The following is a 16988-nucleotide window of genomic DNA, read 5'->3' on the forward strand; positions in this document are numbered from 1 at the left end:
TTAAAACAGGGTCTCAAATAGCCCAGGCTGGCCCTGAATTTGCTGTGGAGTTGAGGATGTCCATGAACTCCTGATCCCCCTTCCTTCTCCTCTCTAGTGTTGGGATTACAGGTGTATATCACTATGCCTATCTTAGGTGTGCATGTGCGTATGTGAATATGTGCACACGTGTGTGTTTTAATTAGAAGTAATGTGATACATCTTTGTACTCAAGGGATGAAAAAAATATATGTACTGTATACATAGTACAACATCATTTTATTTTATTTTAATTTTTAGAGACAGGGTCTTATCATGTGTTTCTGGATGGCCTGAAACCCTCTATGTAGACCAGGCTGGCCTCATACTCATAGAGATCAACCTGCTTCTGCCTCCTGAGTATAGACCTAGTACCATACCTGGCCTTATTTATTTATTTTTGAGGTAAATTTATTTTGAGATATTATCTCATGTATCTCAGACTGATTGTTAGTTCTCAACCCTCCTGTCTCTACCTCCCAAGTGCTGAATTTATAGGGGTGCACCACCATGTCTAGGGACAAGTCAGGCTTTTTTTTTTTTTTTTTGAAACAAGGTTTCTCTGTGGCTTTTGGAGCCTGTTCTGGATCTAGCTCTTGTAGCTCAGGCTGGCCTCAAACTCCCGAGTGGATCAAACAAAGATCCACCTGCCTCTGCCTCCTGAGTGCTGGGATTAAAGGCATGTGCCACCACTGCCCGGCTTGACAAGTCAGTCTTTACTGGTATAGAAGGTGCTCACGAATGATATTAAAAACAAAAAGTAAAGACTGGGACATCAACAGTCAGAACCTCCACACCGAGACGGAGGGGGGAAATCCCTGCCCGTGGTAATGTCCAGGTTTCAAAACTATCCAGATAACCATTTAGAGAGATGATTTTGGAGCTCTTATGGCTGTCTCCACAGCCCGGCTAAGAACCACACTCCAGAGCTCAGGCAGATGACAAGCGGAGAGGGCCACAGAATGTAGGCCATGTGGTAAAGACCCAACGCCACCAGACGTGCTAGCTAGTTTTATGTCAGCCTGACACAGTCAGGATCACCTGAAAGGATCTGGCTGTTGGGATTTTTTTTTAATTAGTGATTGATGGGGGAGGGCCCAGCCCATTGTGGGCGGGGCCACCCCAGTCTGATGGTCCTTAGTTCTATAAGAAAGCAGGCTGAGCAAGCCAGGATGAGCAACATCCAGCCAGTAAGCAGCTCCCTTCTGTGGCCTCTGCACCATCTTCTGCCTCTATGTTCCTGCCTGTTTGAATTCTCCTTACCTATTTCTGTGGTGAACGGTGGCACGGATGTGTAAACCAAGCAAACCCTGTCCTCCCCACGTTGCTTTGTTCACAGTGTTTCATCAGAGCAGTAGGAACCCTAATGAAGACGCCAGATTCGGTGACACAAACCTGTAACCTAGCACTTGGGAGGTGTGGGTGGAAAGATCAGGAGCGCAAAGATAGCCTCTGCTATATAGTGCATTTGAATCTAGCCTGGAGCACGTGAGACCCTGTCTCAAAACAAAAAACAAACAAAAAGAAAAACAAGGAAAAGAGAGAGAGATGGAGGATGGTCTCTTACTTCTCCTGCCCTGAAATCCCCATTTTCCTTTCTCCAGGGCACAAGCTGGATACAGACTACATAGAGAGGTGCCTGGGGCATCTCACTCCTATGCAGGAGAGTTGCCTGGTCCAGCTCCGGCGCTGGTTACAGGAGACTCACAAAGGCAAGGTGGGTGTGGGACATACACTTTAGTGACAGGAGTTGGCCTAGGACTTGGGGAGGAAAGATAAGCAAGCTTATGCTATCAGTAATACTAAAGATTTATGTTTTGATTCATTTGCATCAGGTCTGTCCTGTCAGTCCTTTACACACACCGACGCCACCACCCTCCTGCTAGTGATATTTGGGGCCAGGAAGTTCTTTGGTGTCGGTGTTTATTATGTGTATTGTAGGGTGCCTGGTACCCCTAGTCTCCAGGCAGTAGATGCCAGTTCCTTGCCCCATGCAGGTATGACAATTTGAAATGGCCCTTGGCATGGGCATATGTCCCCTGGGGACGTGTGTGTGTGTGTACATGCACAATCAGGTGCATTTGAGGGTCATAGCTATATAGTACCATGCTCATTTGACCGTGTACTCTGTCCTTTTCTAAGAGTCAAATGACTTAATAAGGGTGATTGTTGATTGTCTAGCTTTTGCCTTTAAGCTCTAGCTCCAGTAACATGAATGTGCACCACATACCTCAGTACCAAGTAGGACTCTGTCGTCAGCTCTACTGAATCAGAACTTCTTGCTTAGCATGGATCGCCTACCTTTCCCTCCCCAGCCCTGGGGCCAAACAAGAGAGTTGCTCAGTGTCGGCCGATGGTATAACCTGTCTGCAAAATGTAAAATGGGGACATTGTTCATATCGTGTGGGTCACAAACACTGATCCACATCAAATGCTTTGGGCGGAATCTGGCTCAAAGGAAGAACCCCAGAAAAGACAGCTTGTACTAGGATTGGTTTTGCACCGATGTTATATTGGGAAAGGAAGAGGAGAGAAGGGGGGCGGGAGAGAAGGGGGTGGAGGAAGAGTTAGCCCAAGGAAAGATGCCATTTCCAAGACAAACAGGGAGGGATGCTAGGCAGCCACAGTGCAGCTGTTCACCACCACAGCCCCTCCGCCTACCATTTCTCCTTGCTTTGGGCTATTTTCCCCAGCTGTTTTGCAGATGAGGTAAGAGGGTCATTTCTGCCTCTTCATCTGAAGGGTTGGAAGTACCGTTCTGTGGTTTTATCCCGTCTCTTTCTCTCAGATCCCCAAAGATGAGCACATCCTGCGCTTCCTGCGGGCACGAGACTTCCACCTGGACAAGGCCCGGGACATGTTGTGCCAGTCCCTGAGCTGGCGGAAGCAGCACCAGGTGGATCTCCTTCTGCAGACCTGGCAGCCCCCTGCTCCCCTGCAGGAGTTCTATGCCGGAGGTTGGCACTACCAGGACATAGGTGTGTTCCACATTTGAGCCGTGTGTGAGCACCGAGGACACTCTACATGATACACCCCATGCTGACACCTCTCGTTCCCTTTTAGATTTCTGGGGCATCTGGAGATACTTGTGATGTGTTACCCGGCTATGCAGAAGGTGGAATAGGCATAGATTTTGGTCTTGGGAAAATGTTTTTGCCCTAGGGCCATTGCAAGTCACACTCTTGTTAATATAGTATAGATTGATGTAAGCAGCCAAAGCAAACTGGTACTGAACACCCGGTGCCAGCTCTCGAGGCTGGAAGTATGAGATCAGAAGACAGCGGGCCTAGGGATCCTGTCATTCATAAACAAGCAAATAAACGGAGTCAAGAAGCTCTAGGGGAGAGGCCTATTCCTCCCCTTTCAGCATTTGATAGCCCCTGAGTTTGTGGCTGCACTGTTCTTAATTTCTGCTCCTACTTGGCATGGCCTTCCCTGTGGGTATCTCTGCATGTCTCTTCACCACCTCACAGGAGCCCTGGGTCCTTTAGAACCCACCCCACATCCATCCTGATGTCATCTTGAGATCCTTAATTGACATCTGCAGCTCCATTTACAACTTAGGTCCCATCTGAAGGTTCTGGGGGACATAATTTCTGGGGGGACACTATTCTTCCTACTGTACGTACCCTTTCCATATTTAAAAAGTATAGATCCCGGAATCCAGTGACTGCTGTGTTCTTTAAGGTCTTTTATGAAAAATGGTGCCCATTCTGATGATGGCAAATGCTTGGTTCTCCTGAAGAACAGGCTGGGGTGGTTTCTTAACACGTAGTTGACTCCTTCTTCATGGCTTCCATATTTGTGGACTCTTCCTACTGGCTATTTTGAAATTCCCCAAACTAGTAGTTTGTTCCAGGATATGGTCAGAATGGTAAACATTTCCAGTGCTCTGAGGGGCTGGGGATATGGCTCAGTCAGCAAAGTGCTGGCTGTGCAAGATGAGGTCCTGAGTTCGATCCCCAGCACCCACTAGAGACCTAGGTGCAGTCACATGTGCTTGTAGTTTCAGGGACGTGAAGACGAGAGGCTGTCTGTGGCTCACTGTGGAGATAGGGCTATCTGAGGCTCACTGTGGAGATAGGGCTATCTGTGGCTCACTGTGGAGATAGGGCTATCTGAGGCTCACTGTGGAGATAGGGCTATCTGAAGCTCACTGGCCAATCTAGGCAAACTGGTGAGTTCTAGGTTTAACAAGAGACCCTGTCACATAAAAAAACCATGATGGACACTGGGTGATGGTGGCACACACTGTTAATCCTAGCACTCAGGAGACAGAGTCGGGAGGATCTTTGAGTTTGTGGCTAGCCTGGTCTACAGTGAGTTCCAGGACAGCCAGAGCTACACAGAGAAGCTCTATCTTGAAAAAAAAGAAAAAACAAAAAACAAAAAACAAAAAAAAAAAACAAAAAATCTTGATGGAGAATAAATTAACTAATTAAAACATATAGAGGATGAAATCTGATGTTGACTTTGGCCTCTACACTCACTCACACACACACACGCACACACACACACCATACTCACACTCATACACACATCCTCCACACCACACAACCACATACACACACATACACACATGCACACACACCATACTCACACTCATACACACACCCTCCACACCACACACCCACTCCTTCCACCACACACATGCATACACACAGTCACCTGGCACACAGGATCTCTGTTGAGGTTGGCCAAGTCCATTCTGTGTTTCTTCTTTTTTTCTTAAACTTTATTTTATATGCATGGGTATTGTGTCTGCCTATATGACTGTACAGCATATGTGTACCTGCAGAAGGTATTGGATCTCCTGGAACTGGAGCACAGACAGTCATGAGCTGTTTTGGGGGTGCTGGAATTGAACCCCAGGTCCTCTGGAAGAGCAGCGAGTACTCCCAACCAGTGAGCCATCTCTCCAGCCCATGTAACTTCTTGTAGCTGTCTCGTTCTAAATAAGTGTTCTTTTCTTGTGACACTTTCTTGTCTTGGAAAGATTTATTTTTTTATGTATGTGTGTGTGTGTGTGTGTGTGTGCGCGCGCGCGCGCACGTGCCCACAGAAACCAGAAGAAGGCTTTGAATCCTTTGGAACTGGAATTACAGGCAGTTGTGGCTTTCTGCCATGGGTGCTGGCAACTGAACTCTGGACCTCTGAAAGAACAGTATGGTTGTTTTTGTTTGTTTTTTTTTTTTTTTCTACTTGAGCTATTTCTCTACCTCCCAGCTTTTGGATTTTTTTTTTTTTTGAGAGAGTGGCTTATTTTGCTGTTTAAAGTAGCTAGCAGTGTTTGCCTAGTAGTTCAGGCCTGACATTCCAGCTACTTCAGCAGCTGAGGCAGGCAGATTGCACGTTTAAAAGCATGTGTTGGCTACAAAGTGAATTAAAAACTGGCTTGAGAACTTAGTGAGACCCTATTTTAAAACACAGTGTGAGAAGAGAACTGGAGATATGACCTGGCGGTAGGGCACCCGCCTGCATGAGGCCCTGGGTCCCAACCTTAAAACCACAAGAGGGAACAGCCAACCAGGATGGGATAGCTCAGAGCACAGGGTGGATGCACTGGTCCTGCGTGCAGGACCTTCTGTAGGAGACGCTGGTCTCAGCAATTTTCTGCCTCTGAGTTACGGTGCTGCTGGTTTTGAGGTCAAGGTTGGTGAATCCAATCCGTGGTTTAAATTAGTGTGCTTAGGCAGGAGGCAAGGCTATTTGGTGATAAGGAAACCAAAGAGGTGGCAAAACACTCAAAGGGACCCAACTCTGTATCCCCAGAAGCCGTGGCTGAGCCTTCCCTAATTCAGGGTTCAGGTGGCTTCACAGAGCACAACTCGCACACAGCGCATGCGTGAATGTGGAGCCAGGACGACAACCTATTGTTTGGTGTGGGTGTCTCACTGAACCTGGAGCTCAATGACTAGATAGACATAGCAGGCTGGACGGCGAGAAGTCCCGGGACCCTTCGGTCTCTGACTCCCCAGCGTTGGGATTACAACTACATGCTACCAAGATGGCCTCAAATTTACACCTGTTTCTGCCCCCTGCTGGGACTAACCATGTGTGGTCGCTCTTCACGGCTCTGCCTGGCTTTAAAAACAAAACAAACAAACACTTGGGGGCATTGGACTCAAGTCTTCACACTTGCATAAGCAAGTGCTCCACTGAGCAATCGTCCCAACCCTTAAAAAGAAAAAAAAAGGGGAGGGGCTGTTGATTTTAGTTTTAGGCAGAAAAGATGGCAAGATGGTGCAGGTGTCCCCACATCCGACTTAGGCACACCCTCCAGTTTTGAATGTGTCTTTGTGTTCAGTGGCTGTTAAGGGGTGGCCAGGTGCTGTCAGAAGCAGGCACAGTAAGCGTACTCCGAGAACCCCCCAGCATGACCTTGCTCCTAAGAGGAGAGTTAAGTTCTTGTGCATCGCTTTGCCGGTTCCTGATGTCAAAACTCCCCCTAAAAGCTGTCTCTTCTCTTTGCTGGGCTCCGCCCACTCACAAAGATGGTCGCCCCCTGTACATCCTGCGCCTGGGCCAGATGGACACCAAAGGCCTGATGAAGGCAGTAGGCGAGGAGGCGCTGCTGCAGCACGTGAGTGGGTCCTTCGCTGGCGTAGGGGGCCTGAGGGCGGAGCAGCATAGTCCGCTGTTCTCAGTACCGTGTCTGCCTTCTAGGTTCTTTCTGTCAACGAGGAAGGACAGAAGAGATGCGAAGGGAACACGAGACAGTTTGGCCGTCCCATCAGGCAAGAACCCGAGTTGGGGACGAAATTCCCAAAGCAGGCTAACTAACGCTGACTGCGCATGTGCGTGGCTAGGTAGCTGGCTAGGCGCGGTGGGACAGTGCTATCCCCTAATTCTTGCAATGATCTGCTGAGGCAGGACTCCTGGCCTGGGTTTTGCTGGTGGAGAAATCGTGACTCTGGCTAAGATAATTTGAACTATTCCTGACTGGTTCCACCCTTAGCTCCTTCGCTTCTTAAGCTCCGATGGGACCTGACTCCTCTTAGGAACCCACTGTCCCCCTCTTCCTCCCGCACATTTCCATTCCTGGGCTGAGTAACCTACAGGGACTGTGAAAGTGTCCCGTGTCCCTGCTTCCAGCCCTGCCTTCCTGAGCCCTTTGCTCCATTCCAGGTGCCTGCGGGGGAGGAGGGGGAAAGGCGGTGCTGGAGGCCCTGAAAGGTGGCAGAGCCAGGTAGAGCCCCAGGTCCCGTGTCTGTCACAGCTCCTGGACCTGCCTACTGGACCTCGAGGGCCTCAACATGCGGCATCTGTGGCGGCCGGGGGTGAAGGCCCTGCTGCGGATGATCGAGGTGGTGGAGGACAACTACCCCGAGACCCTGGGCCGGCTGCTCATCGTGCGTGCGCCCCGCGTATTCCCGGTGCTATGGACGCTGGTGAGATGAAGAGCCAGAGTGGGGCCGCGGTGGGTGAATCCTCTCCCCGAATGATCGGGCAGAGATGATGCAGATCCAAGCTGTCAGGCTCCTTTCCTGGAGATGGACATATAACTGGATTATGGTAGGGTTTATGACATGATGAATGGGCTAAAAGCCTATAAATCGTGCTTTTTTTTTTCTTTTTGGTTTTTCGAGACAAGGTTTCTCCGTGTATCCCTGAATGTCCTGGGACTTGCTTTGTAGACCGGGCTGGCCTTGAACTCACAGAGATCCACCTGCCTCTGCCTCCTGAGTGCTGGGATTAAAGGCGTGCGCTACCACCGCCCGAACCCTGCACTTTTTAATTTTATGTTTTTGGGCATAGGTGTTTATTCACGTGGGCACACACGTGTGTCAGGTGCATGTGCACGTATGTACATTCGTGCAGTAGTCGGAGGTCGACATTGGGTGTCCTTCCTTGGAGCGGTCCACCTAAGTTTTTGAGACAGTTTCTCTCACTGAACATGGAGCTCACTCATTAGGTTAGGTTAGCCGGCCAAAGAGTCCCATGGATTCAAGCCAAGCCCAAGCACTGGGTTGACAATTGGGTGCTCCCAAACCCTGTTTTTTTTTTTTTTTAATATGTGTGTTCTGGATTTCAAATTCAATTCCTCATGCTTGTGTGACAAGTACTTTACTGACTGAGCCATGTCTTTAAAAAGATAAAAACAACTAGCTGTAGTGGTGTACACCTTTAAAACCAGGACTCACAAGGCAGAGGCAGGAGGATTTCTGTAAGTTCTAGGTCAGATATATATATATATATATATTTTTTTTCAGGACAGCTAGGTCTACATGGTGATATCATGTGTCCAAAAAAAAAAGTCAGTAGCCTTTTCAAAACAAAGCAAAAAACCCAAAACCAAAAACTAAAGTAAAAACAAATAGGGCTGGAGAGATGACTCAGTGGTTAAGAGCATTGCCTGCTCTTCCAAGGGTCCTGAGTTCAATTCCCAGCAACCACATGGTGGCTCACAATCATCTGGAATGAGGTCTGGTGCCCTCTTCTGGTCTGAAGGCATACACGTGGACAGAGTATTGTATACATAATAAATAAAATGAATATTAAAAAACAAATAAACACAACCAAACCAGAAATAAAATGAAATAAAGCCAACCAGTAAAATGACCGATTCGATTTTCTGCTCTATGACTTTGGCTCCGCCCACAGGTCAGCCCCTTCATCAATGAGAACACCAGGCGGAAGTTCCTCATCTACAGCGGCAGCAATTATCAGGGCCCTGGCGGCCTGGTGGACTACCTGGACAAGGACGTGATCCCTGACTTCCTGGGAGGAGAGAGCGTGGTGAGTCGTGCTGTGGTCCTGGGTCCCAGAAAGGAGCGGGGCAGGATCCTGGGAACCCAGACTTCTGGGGCCAGGAAGCTGATGGACAGCACTTTAGGGGATCCTGCCCCACTTCCTCTCACCAAAGGGAGATGCTGGCTTTAAGTGGGGATAGGCCTGGCTGTAGAAGCTTCCCCAGAGGGGTGACATCTCTTGAGGTGGGGGGTCTTCCTTTGGCTCTTTTAAAAGCAGTGAGGGCTGGAGAGGTGGTACAGCATTTAAGAGTACTTGCTGAGGCTGAAGAGATGATTCATCAGCTAAGGGCACTGGCTGCATTTCCTCAGGACCTGAATTTATTCCCAGCATCTACATGGTGGCTCACACCAGTGTCAGGCAATCTAGTGCCCTCTCCTGGCCTCCATAGGCATTGCATTCTTGTGGTGCATAAACATGCTGACAAAAACCATCCATACACACAGAAATAAATGTTAAAACATTTCAAAAAGAGCACTTGCTATGCAATTTAAGGATCTCATACAAAAAGGCAGGAATTCACAAATGCACAAATCCAGGGCAGGCAAATGCAGGAGGACAGAGGTGGCTTGTTGGTTTCTAGCCTTGCTAAGAGAATTGAGCCCCGAGTTCAGGGAGAGACCCTGTCTCAAAGGAATAGACAGTGTGATGGGAGACACCCCCAATACCCCTTTTTGGCCTTTCCCCACATGTGTGCCATGTGCATAAACACACACACACACATTAAATAAATAAACATCTTTTTAAAGGTAGTAAGTGAGCCACCATGGCCCCTCCACCTGGATGCTCAGGGAAAGCAGTGTCTGGACCCTCTTATGCCTCCTGGGAGGGCAAACCTGGTTGTGCTCTCATTCCCATGGCCATCTGTGGGCACACTCTTCGGTCCCCCAGCACAAAATGCTGCACAGACGCTTGTCAGTGAAATGGTTTGCTTAGGAACTTTGTTCGACTTGACTGCTCTGTTCTCGTGACACAGATGTAGCATTTCTTTTGGGTGACCGACCTACGGCTCTCTCAAGGACTTACTGGAGGACAATGGGCAGCGACCGGCCCACTATCCATCCTCCCTTTTTGTCTTCAAAGTGAAACAAGGAAACTTGTGTGTCTATGCTTGGGGTCTGAGGCTTGGCCTTCCAGGGCACCTTTGTCTGAGAGACATCTATGGAAATAGACAGGTCCACACTGGTCAGTTCCCACTGCTTAAGGAAAGATGCTGCTGCCACTTAGAATGTATTGCAGAAGAGGGAGCCACACCTAGCCAGACACCATGAAAAGGGCCAGGAGGGGGTCTCTCTGTCTCTGTCTGTCTGTCTGTCTGTCCGTCTGTCTCTCTCTCTTTCTCATTTTGTGTGTGTGGGGGGGGGGCACACAAATACCACATCATGCATGTGGAATTTGAACAAAGGCCTGCAGGAGTGCGTTCTGAAAAATGGAACTCAGGCTCAGACTTGACAAGTGCCCTTAGGCACTGAACCATCTCACCAGACCCTGTTTGTTTTGCTTTTGAGAAGGGTCTCACTATTTAGTCCAGGATGGCTCAGAACTTGGGGCCCCCTTCCTGAATTCCGGAATTATAAGCATGAACCATCACACTTGACCCAAACATAGTTTTATGCCCTGGTCAGTCATGTTTACCTTGTGTGATCTTGGGAGAGCAGCCTGTCCTCCTTTATGACCCCATCTTCCCTCTTTCCTTAAATGAGAAGAGTGTGTTTTACCCTGCTATTGGTTCTTAGGGCTCCAGATTGTGGTGTCACAGGAGCCACTGCCCAGCCCAATAGGGGTCACTATTCTAAGCTGTTTCAGGGCTCATAGGGCACCGAATGAGGCGACCCTGACCTGCTAACCGTTTTAGTCTTTGAAACCTCTCCTCAGTGTAACGTTCCAGAAGGAGGCCTGGTCCCCAAGTCCCTGTATCTGACCGAAGAGGAGCAGGAGCAGGCTGACCAGCTACGGCAGTGGAGTGAGACCTACCATGCAGCCAGTGTGTTCCGTGGGACACCCCACGAGGTGCCACCTGATCTGTGAGGGCATGGGTGGGGCGGTGTCTTGGATCATGTTCCTTCAGATTGGTTGTGGGGTGATTCCAGTCGCTCAGTCTCTCAGCTCTGTCCAGGAAGCTTTGGGACATGAGATGGTTGCAGAATCCCTGGGTCCCCTTACATCCCTGGCACCTGCAGTTCACCCAGAGTAACCAGGCCTTTCAGGGAGAGGTGGGGTTCTGGGGGAGGGAATAGTGTATGTGGGGGTCTTAGCAGCTCATCCTGACCACAGGGAGACTGATAGGTGACCCTGACCCTGGGGCTCTTCCATCTCTACTCCCCTTATTCAGGTTGCCGTGGAGATTCCAGAAGGAGAGTCAGTCATCACCTGGGACTTTGACATCCTCCGAGGAGACGTGGTGTTCAGTCTGTATCATGTAAAGCAGGCACCCAAGCTCGGTCCCCAGGAGCCTGGGGTTAGAGTCAGTGGGCAGCTAATTGACAAGAGCTGGGTCCTTGGGGCAGATTACAGCCGTGTAGAGGCGCCCCTCATCTGCCGGGAAGGCCAGAGCATTCAGGTGCGTAGGCATGGGCTTTGGGTACTGACTCAGCATGGGGTATCAAGCATCCCTCCCAGGCCAGGTCTCTGGGGAGGCAGATGTGGACAAAGAGGATGTGCTCCCAGCTTCTGGGACCCTGCAGGGTGACTGGGAGAGAGATCCACAGTGTCTGTGTAAGAGGAGGTTCTTCTTCACTCCAGAGGGCTCCATGGAGGGTGGATGGGGCACTGAGCTAAGAGGCAGCTGGAGGCCAGGGAGAGGTCTTGGAGCCGCAGTTTCCCCGCCAGGAAAAGAAATCATTAAAGGGCCTAAGTGAGGCTGGGGCCATAGCTCAATCAGTGAAGAGCTTGTCTTTCTTGTAAACACAAAGACGAGGGTTTGATCCTCAGAACCCATGTGGAAAAAAAGCCGAGTGTGGACACACACTAGGGCACAAGCACATGCATACACATGGGGGCCCCAAATGGTTACCACTGGTGCCATTTAAATCAAACAAAATTTCTTGTCTCTAAATTTAGAAGGCCACAGGTCCAAAGTCAAGGAGCCTGCAGGGGTTCCCTAGAGGCTCGAGGAAGGGTTCTTTCTTGCCTCTTTGGTGGGTCCCCGGCTTGTCCTCTTTGGCTCTGCCCTCTGTGCCCCTGTTTGGTTCAGGTCCCCTCCCCTCTCTCCTGTAAGGACAGCAGTAGTTGTGTTTGGGATTGACCTTAAATCCTTAGCTGAAAAACGGGAGAATCATCCAAATAAGGTCGTCTTTCTGAGGTTCTGGGTGGACATGGATTTGGGGGGACACTTTTCAACCCATGTAATCACTTCATGGTGAGTAAAGGATTGGGGCTTTGGAACCCCAAATCCCACTTTCCCATATGAGTTCGTTGCAGAAGAGGGCCTTCAGGGTGGTCAGGGCTAGAGAGGTGGAGGGGATGTCCGAGGTGGAAGGAATGGCAAGGACTACACTAGAGAAAGAAGCAGGAGATGCCATGGGCCTGGGATTGAGTTGTGGAGCCAGAGGAAGCTGCAGAAGTGGAATGGTCCCCAGGTCAGCAGCCATATCCAGCACCCCAAGACCCTCAGAATCTTCCCAAACACCCCCACTACGAATTTTGAATGTAGGGCTGGGAGTCCACATCTCCTGCCTCCTATGATTCTGGCATGAAGGTGTCCATGGCAGCTGAGAATCCATGGGTCTAGGGTCAGAACGTGAATGTGTAATTGAGTTGTGAGCTATCATGCTCATTCCCACAATCTCCCCATGAGGCCACGGTTACAGGCAGTGTTATACCCCTGCACACACACATTCACTCTCTCTCTCAGATACACACATGTACATATGCACATGTACACACATACACACATACATATACATTTACACATAAACACACACATGCTTTTTTATGTATGTGTGTATGTGAGAGTCCTCTGTGGAGCCTTGCAGATCACAGCCAGCTCCCCACCATCCCACTGAACACCCCCACAGTGTTTCCTCAGAGCTGCCCCACCTCCAACCTTCCCACATCCCCCTCCGTGTCCATCCACACATTCTCCCTAGCACCCCCTAGTGGCTTCTCAGAAGCCCTTGGATTGTAGAACTCATCAGCTGAGAGCGTCCCAGAAACCCATCTGCTGCCCTGAACCCCGACACCCTAGTATCTCCTCCCCTACAGTAAGCAGGAAGCGCTGGTCCTTGGGATATGGCAGTCACCACAAGGAGGCTTTGGAAAGTGCTTATATAGGATTTCCTGGGGTATTGGAAAGGACCAAATAGAAGGAGTCTCCTTTCCCAAGGCTGGCACAGAAAATCCATGAAGGCTCAACCTCCCATCCCGTCTCCAGGAGAACCCAATTCCCCATCTTGTCCTCAGGAGGGCCCAGTGGGATGCAGCTCCCCAACCTGTCCCCACCTTGTTTCCAGGGGAACCCATTTCTCCATCTCTTCCCCATGAGAACCTGGGCTAACTGTGGGTTCCGTGTTTCAGGGTTCCCATGTGACTCAGTGGCCTGGCACCTACCTGCTCCAGTGGCAGATTCACAGCCCCTCTGAGAGTGTGGCCTGCAGCCTCCCCGGTGTGGATGATGTCCTGACGGCTCTGCACAGCCCTGGCCCCAAGAGCAAACTGCTGTACTACTGTGAAGTGCTGGCATCCCAAGACTTTAGGTAGGGGAGGCCTGGGACTCCCTCCTGCTCTGGCGACATGGCTGCTTCTGTGATTGCTGACTGATGATGCAGTGGCTTGGGGTCGGCTTCTCTTGGGTGGACATCAGTAGCCCTCTCTCAAATGCTGACCCTTCACCCTCTGTAGAAGCAGACCCCTTTCAAGGATCTCAGTGCACCAGGCCTAGGGAAGACCCTTCACCCCTAGATTCCTCAGTTTGTAACTACTCTAAAATATTCTAGAACGATGTCTTGCAGATAACTGTCTACAGGTTGCTACTTTGGATGATTAAGATACTCCCCCCCACACACACACTGAGCTTCCCAGTTGCCTTGTGCTGCTAAAGGGGAAGCACTGAAGATGCCAGCTGGCACACAGTAGGCACTCGGAAGTGGATGAAGCAGGCAGCCTGGATGTGGAGCACCTTCAACTTCTCCCCCTTTTCACATTTAATTTTAATTTTTCACTAGTCTTGAGTCAGGGTCTCACGGAATATAGGTTGGCCTTGAGGTCACTACGTGGCTGAGAAAGATCCTCTTGCCTGCCAAGTGCTGGGATCACGTGTGTGCACCTCTACACCTGGCTTTATGTGGTGCTGGGAATCAAGCCCAGAGATTCGTGCACGCCAGGCAAGCACTTTGCTGATGGAATTATGCCCATCCCCTTTAGTTTTACTTGTAGAGAATGAGTGTAGCTATATGCGGTAGCATATAAAAGGCCAAGACAGGAGGATCCCAAGTTATGTAGCCTTGGCTACATAATAAGAAGCTATCTCAGAAAACCAAAAGAAACTAGAAAGTTTTTTTTCCTGGCCCTATCTGATCTGTTATCTGGAGTGGGGTTAACTGGACAGAAGGTACATTTTGGTAGCCCAGGCTGACCTGGGCCTCAAATGCTCCTGCCTTCAGCTCTTGAGTGCTGGGTTTGCAGATTTGTGCAACCATACTTAGTTGTTTTTTGTTTGCTTTGTTTCTTTTTGTTGTTGTTGGTTTTTCGAGACAGGGTTTCTTTGTATAACAGTCCTGCCTGTCCTGGAACTCGTTTTGTAGACCAGGCTGCCTCAAACTCACTGAGATCCGCCTGCCTCTGTCTCCTGAGTGCTGGGATTAATGGCGTGCACCACCGCCGCCAAGCTCCGTACTTAGTTTTGACTGAAGAAAACCGGAGAGAACAAGCCTGGGACTGAGATTTCCCAGGCTGTGGGTTTTTCTGCTCCATTCTAGTCACCGTAGCTCCTGGCTGCAGTCGGCCTGACTGGTCCCTGGGAATGAGTTGTAGGGAGCTGGTGCTGGCATCACTGAGTTTCCCCTCTGCATCCTTTAGCCCCTGGTGGTGGTTAGCAGTCTTGAGGAAGGAGCCCTGGGGCCTCATTTGCGGTATTAACAGCTTTTGCCTGGGAGATAACTTAAGGTGTACACACCCTTCTTCCCCAGGGGCTCCATGTCCAGCCTTGAATCCTGCACCAGCCGTTTCTCTCAGCTCAGCGCCACCACCTCTTCCTCCTCCTCTGGCCAGTCCCACAGTGGCTCAGTGGTGTCCAGATAGCTGGCTGGGAACCTGCTGGCAGCCCGAGTGCCCCTGGTATCAGTGTCCAGGCTGAGAAGAGAGTCAGTCCAGACACCTGGGACCATGCTGGATACAGATGATGCCACATCTGGGGTGTGGGGACCCCCACAACACAGATCCACCTCTTTGCCTGTGAGCTGAGGGAGCCTTGCTTCTTCGCGCGTGAGCAGACAAGACAGACTTTCTTTTAAAAGCTGAGACCTCATGGATATTCCATCTCCTATGTCCTGGATCTGGAGTCTAGGGCTGGGACCAGGACTGGGCCCCGTCTCACCATTTACTGTGCTTCTAATAGGTTGGCCCTTTCCTCTGGGAGGCCTTTTCTACCATGGGATCATCACTGTTGGATCTCGCTATCTCCCAGGAGAGTGCAAAAAGGAACGTCCCTTCCCAAAGTTCCAGTCCACCCTCCTTAGCTTGCTGGGCGGTCATATAGCCAATCTGGACCAATCACTGTGACTTGGGGGGGGGCGGAGGAATAGAATACAGTGTAGTGATTGGCCAGTCTGGATTACGGACTAGTGCTGGGGCCAATCACGTGGTCTGAAAAGGGCAAGGTGGGCTGAAGGGTCGCCAGGAGATGGTGCCCTAGTGCCTGGTTGTTTTGCTGTTTGTGGCTGAGCACTGTCCAGGGAGCTGTGATGGGAGTCAGGGCTACGCTTCCTACCGGAAACAACCCACCATGGACTGCATTTCTGCCTTCTAGTCTGGGACGCACCTTACCCTGACTCAGGAACATAGGGAGCCTAGGGCTTCTGCCTAGTTCTAGGCAGTGATGGGGTGTTGGGGGTGACTCCAGCCTCTCTTGTTCCCCTCCAGAGTCTCTTCTTCCTGAGGTGCGGCTCCTTTATGATATTAAAAAAAAAAAAAACAAAACCTAAAACCCTGCCGGGTAGTGGTGATATATACTTTTAATCTCAGTACTCAGGAGGCAGAGACAGGCAGATCTCTATGAGTTCGAGGCCACCCTGGTCTACAGAGCGAGTTTCAGGACAGGCTCCAAAGCTACACAGAAACCCTGTCTCAAAAAACCAAACCAAACAAACAAAAACAAACAAAACAAAACAAAAAGAAAACAAAATCTAAAACCCCTTTTCTCCAAATGTCAGGATTCTCCTGGTCAGTCCAGGAGGACTTAGAGGTTGGGTCCGGTCTCAGCATGGTGCTGGGAATCCCCTGAGGGTGGTGGTGGTTGTCTCTGTCCTGGAGTTGCTCTGACTCTGGAACTCCAAGATTGATACTACTTTCCCAGATCTTCCGTGGGAGACTAGTGGGACTTCTTGGAGACCAAGGACTTGTTCTTTTCATTTTCTGGATCCACAGAGGTTGAGGTCACTGCTTGGTGACCTCTTCTTTTTTTTTTTTTTTTTCCTTTTTTTTTGGTTTTTCGAGACAGGGTTTCTCTGTGGCTTTGGAGCCTGTCCTGGAACTAGCTCTGTAGACCAGGCTGGCCTCGAACTCACAGAGATCCACCTGCCTCTGCCTCCCGAGTGCTGGGATTAAAGGCGTGCACCACCATCGCCCGGCAGTGACCTCTTCTTAATTGCTGCCTTTGTTTGGCATTTTTGTGTTTTGCCTACAGCGTGGCTTAAAACTTGAAGCACAGCAAACAGAAGTGAGGATTTCTGGTTTTCCTTAACCCACCCCTGTTTCCATCCCTACCAACCACTGCCCCGGGTTCCACCCAACGGAAGCTCTGTGCATAGTCTCAGGCCAGTCTAGCCCAGAAGTTCCTCATTGTTCTTCTGCCAGCCTTGCTTCTACAGCTCCCCAGGCTAAGGGGTCAGGTAAGCAAGTATAGACTGCATGCTGGCACCTGCCCCAAATCCAGAGCAGTAGGAGAGGGACCGTTGAAGGGAGAACCTTTCACTGATGGAAAACCTGGCCAGAATTCCTCCTTGTTCTGCTCTTCAGGAATAGCAGTGAGACACGGGACTGCAGCATTTTGTGTGTGTGTGTGT

The 16988-nt window shown here is 50.0% G+C and overlaps 1 protein-coding gene across 1 annotated transcript in view; it reads left to right on the forward strand.

Annotated features, from left to right (window-relative positions):
- Positions 1-15654, forward strand: part of Sec14l5 (SEC14 like lipid binding 5) — a 37848-nt gene extending 22194 nt beyond the window's left edge. Inside the window, exons 7-16 of the mRNA XM_050135341.1 lie at positions 1623-1735; positions 2807-2996; positions 6513-6601; positions 6685-6755; positions 7238-7409; positions 8623-8757; positions 10645-10779; positions 11102-11329; positions 13285-13463; positions 14895-15654. Of these exons, the coding sequence (XP_049991298.1) occupies positions 1623-1735; positions 2807-2996; positions 6513-6601; positions 6685-6755; positions 7238-7409; positions 8623-8757; positions 10645-10779; positions 11102-11329; positions 13285-13463; positions 14895-15006 (1424 nt within the window). The 3' untranslated portion in view covers positions 15007-15654. The remainder of the gene's footprint in view (positions 1-1622; positions 1736-2806; positions 2997-6512; positions 6602-6684; positions 6756-7237; positions 7410-8622; positions 8758-10644; positions 10780-11101; positions 11330-13284; positions 13464-14894) is intronic.
- The last annotated feature ends 1334 nt before the right edge of the window (positions 15655-16988 follow it).

The sequence above is a fragment of the Alexandromys fortis genome, unplaced genomic scaffold (assembly GCF_014885135.2).
Source record: "Alexandromys fortis isolate MF-2015 unplaced genomic scaffold, M_Fortis_MF-2015_v1.1 scaffold_29, whole genome shotgun sequence".
In the NCBI taxonomy this organism is placed as follows: Eukaryota; Metazoa; Chordata; class Mammalia; order Rodentia; family Cricetidae; genus Alexandromys; species Alexandromys fortis.